The sequence below is a fragment of the Pelobates fuscus genome, chromosome 11, assembly GCF_036172605.1.
Source record: "Pelobates fuscus isolate aPelFus1 chromosome 11, aPelFus1.pri, whole genome shotgun sequence".
NCBI lineage: Eukaryota > Metazoa > Chordata > Amphibia > Anura > Pelobatidae > Pelobates > Pelobates fuscus.
In genome coordinates, this window is record NC_086327.1 from 2,603,938 (window position 1) to 2,611,202 (window position 7,265).

A 7,265-nucleotide genomic window follows, 5' to 3' on the forward strand; every position below is an offset into this window, starting at 1 on the left:
AACCTTAAAAAAAAAAAAAAATAATAATTATCTCAGGGCTAATCAGTCGCTCGTGGCCATCTGTGGCCAGGAAATGAGATATTAATCCAGCCAGTATTTCAATAAACCGTAAAAGTATAAAATAAATTATAAAAGAGGAACTGAATTTAGGAAGTTAGTTATATCTGGTAAAAGTATATAGGTATAGAATATGTGAGCGCTCCAAATGGATATGAACACCGTTCTCAGTCTGTACTCCAGCAATAAACAAAGAAGCAACTTTTGTCGAATATGTTACATACAAAGTAACATAAAAGGTTTATATGAAGACAACCAGTATGGTAATAAATCTCATCAGATCTTTATACAACTAAAATCACTATAACCACAATATTCCATATGTGGACAAAATATACACATGTTGATCGATTCACTGATTGGTGGCTGTCTTATTCATTTATTTGGGACACTGGCTTTTCTTTATGCAGGTGGGTGTAGGCTCATTAGAAAGTACATATCCATCTTTGCAAACACAGCGTAGTAAGTCGGACTTTAATGGTGTGTAGTGGATCCCCAGGGTCTTGCAGGTCTCCTGTGGCAGCCGGTTAAAGGGACGGAATTCCATGTTTTGGGGGCAAATAACTGCACACTCAGAGACAGGCACACAGACAGAGGAGTCCTTAGACTTGAATACATAACCCTCCATGCAGTCACACCCAAGCTCGCATAGTAAAATGCATGCTTCCGTTGTACTGTTCATGTTGTCGCAGTTACTGAAGCATATTCGCTTGCAGCCATATTGGGTGTTGGGAGGGCAGATGACCTCATCTAAAAATCAGAAAATATTATAAATACTTTAACAAGTAGATTCACAGAAATGCTGTGGCCATGCTGTGATATATAGTATACGTCCCACATGTATTCACATCCTGCACTGACAGGATTTGGACATTTTATCACCTACCTGTGGTTGCAGTCCTATCTATAAATAGCAGCCCTAGAAGAAATTACAGAGAACGTGTTAAACTTTGCGCTGATGTTAAAGAATCCTACGTAGTATCGATTTTGAAAATATTTGTATTCAGTCATTTGTTTGCGATGTATTTTGTGAGATACAGAAATCATTTCATGTTGTGGTGACTCACCGAGCAAAAGTAGCTGGGCTGTTAATAACCACGCATTCGAAAAATTCATTCTGTCGCCTGGTATTGTCCTGTGCAAAGAACAATGAATAGGATAAAACAATTGGTACGACACACACGGCTCTTTTAAACTATATTATCAGTCAAAGAGGATTATGTGTACACAAGATTATTATCATTATTATCTGATTCCTGTTAGAGAATCACTTCAAAAAGATGTTCCTGAACGTCCGTGAGATCTGAATTCAAGAAAAGTTGAGAGAAGTAAAATCTCTCCGGTAAATTAAACGGATATACAATATGTTGAAACATTCCACAAACAGACAACATCAAAAACAAAGTCTCTTCAATTTAAATTACCTTAACCTAAATTATTACAATGTTTAAAGAAAAAAGATATAATACGAAGAGTATATCGAGTCCATAAATGAATATTGTGAGATAAAACGATACAAGAGACAGCTCCATTAGAGGGACATCGGAGTCATAAAGCAATTCTCCATAGTTTTCCTTTTTTAAAATGAAATTAACACTGAGTGTGTATTTGTGTGTATTTGAGTTTGAATTAATCTATATGTTGTGGTTTTTTTTTTTCCTACTGTAGGGCAATTTAACATTCTTGTATAAATGTAAATGTAATTAAAGCTTTGATATAGCTTTCTGGAGGCATCCTTGTACTAGGAAATGATCTACAGGTTAATTAATGTCTCCCACAATTAACGATATTTAATTTGACAGCTGGCTGAACTCACCATCAATCAATTTAAACACCGTGGAAAACCAATAGACATGTTAATATTGCTACCTGGACGATAAGGCCGTGAGTTTAAATTATCCAAAACATTTTCAATTCACCGTAAAATGGGAATAGACCCCCATTATTATTGATGGATGACATGAGAAGACGAACATACAAATATAAAATATAACAATATCACAATGAATTCACAGACACATACCTCTCAGGATGCTCACAAGCTAAATGGCAGAGTCGGGACAGGGGTTTATAAAGCACAGGGTGTGCGTGTTAAATAATAGCCATTAAGCAATATTAATAAATATTAATAAATCATATGATGAAACAATGGCCAACGTCCAGGATTGTGACATTGTTTAATAATGCCAGCGTATTAATTAACTACTACCAGTAAATCTGAGTTAAAATTGCTGGTGCTGCAATAACTATGTCATCATACTTGGGAATCATTTAAAAGGACACTCAGAACAACCTTACATAATATTGTCTGTGTTTGTGAATCCCTTACTGGCACACCTCTCGGCTTATGGCTTTTCCTGTTTTGTTGCAATGCAAGCGACGTATTAAGTAATTGAGTCAGAAGCACAAACACTGCAATAACTGTGCAGAACACGAATGCCAACATCCAGATTATTGATGAAGCCCTTACTACCTAACGATGTGTATACGTTTTATTGCTAAGCTATTATAGCCCACTTATCTTCTCCTTAACATACTGTAACAGGGCCTCTGCATCTCTGCAGAAAGACTATAAATGGCTCTGGAGAAAGGAACTCTGGGTTATGTATAAAAAGTGTTCAGAAAAGGTGCAGAAACATGATAAAGAGACACCAATAAAACATGTCCCTACTGGTTTCGATGGCGTTTCCCCCACATTTGGTACTTTTACTACTTCTGAGTGCACAACCCTTTTTATACTTAACCTGCTCTGTGTCGTTAATCCCAGCACCTGACGTGTCTCCACTTTGGCTACAGTGACCTTAAAATTGAGACTCACTTTAAATTCACTATGAATTCTCAATGTAGTCTCCATGCTGGGCACTGTGTCTCTGTCAGTCTGATCGTGTAGTCAATCATTTTGGGAACACTAATGCTGTGTGTGAGCTTGTTATTACATGAGCTATATGAGCTATATGTGTTATATATGAGCTTATTATATATTATTTGATTCTAAATGTATTTTATGTATTATTTATACATACTTTTTTTATTTTATTAATTATATATTGGGAGACCTGTCTGACAACCCAGGCAGAAAGTACAGAGAATTGAATCTGCTAGCACTATATTTAACCCTGTAACTTTTGATGACACCATAAAACATGTACTCATGAGACGTGTATATTATGTGTATATATGTATATGTATATTTTATTGCTGCCAAAGCTAACAGTATTATGACACAGTTACAATGCCACGCAGAACTTGAAAAATAACAAAATGTCTTAAATTCTCAAACATTTTTACATTTTATTCATATTAAATTGTGTTCCACATATGAATATTTGATGGGGAATAAAAACCCTGTTTCTCCTTAACAAAATGATCTGTAGTATATGCACTTAATTGGTTGAACAGACATATAGTCAAAGTCCAGGGTTGTTTTGATCAGAATGTGTACATTTGTCTCCATCGTTAAAGGGTTAATCTAATCTGGCGAGTCAGTGATTGTTATGTTTGAGTTCCACGCGTACACACAGTATGGGACCCACACACAGTACAATCAGTAATTATAATATACATTGGGATTGGAATTAGCTTCCATTCTCTGTCTGAAGGCACACAGAAGGCACTGGGTTTTATTTACAAATATTCAATAAAATAAAATATCCACACATCCTATAGACTGTAAAGCAGACAAAAAAGGAGAGGAAAGGAAGCCTTAGACAGGCACTCAATAGGTAGGGGGTAACCCTCAAGAACTACCAGAGTAGTAACAAACAAAACAGAAACAAGAAGAGTGCCCTGCGTTATTAATACGTAACCTTTAATAAATATATTAATAAAAATAGGTGAAATACCACCAAAAAAAAAAATTGTGAACCAATAAAAAACTGTTATAATTCCAATAGAATGAAATATCGAAAATAGGTTATGAGTGCCAAAGTATTGACAGATTATAACAGATGTTCCAGCATGTGAGGGGTTAAAAACCCAATTCCGTGAACCCCCACCATGTTGGAAGTACAAACTGCTTCAAAAAATGAAATAAAAAGAGAGGACATGTACTGAGGTGATCATTATCCCCACGGATATACCACTGGACGCTAGAGCGAAGATGGTATCACAGTACTAAACTGAGAGTAATCTGCCCCATGTTTATAGGTGTACCCATGTGAACGGAAACCTCATTCTATAGATCCCTGAGTCCATACATGAGACTTCAGTAATGAACTGTTATTAACAATTGTAGGTCTATACAGTGATACGTAGAAGCCTGAATCTAGAGAGAGGTCCTGTTCAAAAGTTTTCAGTGTCCTCTCCTAAATAGCTATGTGCAAAAGAGCAGTAATTTTGCACGTAAAAATATATGAAAAACTGAGATCTCCAGGGTATGAGGTTTCAGATAGATCACATAGACATATAATGTAGGCACACTGGGTAACAAGCTGTATACATTGGTAGTATATGTGAGATGTTAGAGCGACCATGGGAGTAAAACACTCCTAAATGCAGATCGCTAACACAGCCATAGTGGCTGGTACAGCCTTAATGTATGGTATAGTACCAATGCTAGTCAGGTATACCCCCCTGTGTCTCATAGGTACCCCTATATGGCCTAACACATATATGCATGGGTACCACAATCAATAATGTACCCTCAGTCCGTATTCCATGATAAGTCAGAGAGAGACTTCAAAATGAACCCGGGGAAAACAGGATAAAAAGCACGGCCAATGCAATAGCAATGATGAGAAGATTTTAAACTACTGCAACATAGCAGTAAAACTGTGGCCACTTAACCGGGTTTCTCCTAGTAGGAGTTTGAAGTCAGCTCAGGACCCATAATATCACGAATGCCATGATGAACAAAAACTGGTGATATAGCTGGATCGTCAGCCCCTGACGTGCACGTTTCGCCCGCAGCTCATCAGAGGGGACTATAGACTGTAAGCTCGTTTGAGCAGGGCCCTCTTCAACCCTTCGTTTCTGTAAGTTTTCTTGTAATTGTCCTATTTGTAGCTAAACCCCCCTCTTATAATATTGTAAAGCGCTACGGAATCTGTTGGCGCTATATAAATGGCAATAATTATAATAATGAAGAACTGACGCATGGTTAACACTTAGAGCGGCTCTGTCATTTCTTTTAGTTTTGTTTTCCATGTGCCCCTCGTATCGTAATGATTATTCCCCCTTTTTGCCACATATTTATCATCTTCTCTCCCGTGTGCCGGATTTTAACACCCGGGCGGCTCCATCTTGTTCACCTCTGCCCACGATGCTGTTTGCCTTCTAATGGATTGTGGGTAAATCAACTTAGTAACTGAAATGAAACTTTGTTTCCGCTCTGCTCATTACCAATAATATAAGACCACGCTCCCCATGAGAAAAAGTAATCCCTACATCTTCTTAAGAAGAACTAATAAATTAAGGTGAATTTCAAAATATAAAAACATGCAGAAAAATAGGGACAAAAAAATATTAATTTAAACACAAAACCAGCAAAGTGTCAGAGACGCTTAAAAAAAAAAAATTGTATAAATACATGCAGATTTGTGTTATAATTGATCATCAGCAAAGCTCACGTTTAGATGAATGCCCATACCTGCCCATACCTGCACATACCTGCCCATACCTGCACATACCTGACCATACCTGCCCATACCTGCACATACCTGACCATACCTGCACATACCTGACCATACCTGCCCATACCTGCACATACCTGACCATACCTGCACATACCTGACCATACCTGCCCATACCTGCACATACCTGACCATACCTGCCCATACCTGCCCATACCTGCAAATACCTGCCCAAGCCTGCACATACCTGCCCATACCTGCACATACTTGCCCAAGCCTGCACATACCTGCCCAAACCTGCCCATACCTGCCCATATCTGTACATACCTTCCCAAACCTGCCCAAGCCTGCACATACCTGCCCAAGCCTGCATATACCTGCCCATACCTGCCCAAACGTGCACATACATGCACATACCTGCCCAAACGTGCACTGTCTTCAGTTAGACTGAAAGTTACTTGAATTGAAATATAGACCCAGATGGTTAAAATCGGTGCCTGAATCTTAAAAATCTGATCTATTGGCCCAGTTGCGGTGCTTGCAGCCGCAGGACAAAAAACCTTCAGCAGTGCACAAAATTATCAGATTTATCATACAGCTCGCATCCAGTTTATTTCCATTAGTACGACATTGCGGAGTAACTTCTCTTTTTTCTTTGCACTTTCCCCTCCTTCATTTTCACTGTCTGTAGCGGACCCCGGGTAACCTGACTGGTTACCTCTGACTAAGGGTTACCTCCCTTCAGTCGGTTAGGAACCATGTAAAGGGCAGATAGACCAATTTCCCCCCAGTAACAGGACAACACACAGTACTGGAGGGTACAACACAATTTTATTGGCCACACACGACTTTTATGCATAACCCCCTGCAAGGGGTTTCCCACACAAGCATACAGGGTCCCCTCCCAGGATCCTCCCCCTCCCCCTCTGTTCCTTTGTCCCCAACGCCCGCCACTAATGTCACAGGGTTTCCCACACCACCTGCCAGGGGTCTTCTTCCCAAGATCTTTCCAAGGTCTTCTTCCCGTTGTCTCCCAGGCACAGAAAAGCCCGCCCACAGGAAGAAAGTTGGTCTCTTTGTCCCTCGGGCTCATAAGAGCCCTGCCAAATTCGCCAGTGCCCCAAAAGTGCCTACACCAATCTCAAGGACCCTTGCTTCGGCCCCTCAACTGACTAATCTCCATTCGTGAGGTCCTGGGGTAAAACCCAGACAAGTTTCCTTTTGGGGTATGAATGCTCCCCCTGGCCGCCATTCGTATAGACGAATGACGGCCACCCAGGGAAGCACTCATTAATTACTTCCCTTGCGGTTTCACACCTATGTTGCGAGTGCGAACGTTCTGATTAATTGGTGTGAACGTTCTAATCGGACACCAGGGAGGCCCTCGTTCGTGAGATGAACAATGCGGGAAACAATCCACGAATGCTCCCCTGGTGGCGTTCGTCTGTAGGAATGGAGGCCACCCAAGGAAGCACTCATTCATTGTTGCCCTTTGCGGTTTGAGGTTTGACACTTATGTTGCGAGGTGTGAACATTCTATCCTAACATTCTAAATGAGGGATTGGGGTGGTTCCCGTTTGGGAGGTGAATGGATTCCCTTCGTGTAAGACCTCCCAAATGGGGAGCGGGCACAATAAA

At 40.0% G+C, this 7,265-nt stretch overlaps 1 protein-coding gene across 1 annotated transcript; it reads right to left on the minus strand.

Moving 5' to 3' along the window:
- Positions 1-392: 392 nt before the first annotated feature.
- On the minus strand, positions 393-2,132 carry LOC134578171 (mucin-2-like). Its single transcript, XM_063437178.1, has 4 exons — positions 2,081-2,132; positions 1,125-1,192; positions 944-976; positions 393-807 (listed from the first exon to the last, which is right to left on the minus strand). Exons 2-4 carry the CDS (start codon positions 1,171-1,173, stop codon positions 437-439), a joined length of 453 nt encoding a protein of 150 aa, XP_063293248.1. The 5' UTR covers positions 1,174-1,192; positions 2,081-2,132; the 3' UTR covers positions 393-436.
- Between the last annotated feature and the right edge of the window lie 5,133 nt (positions 2,133-7,265).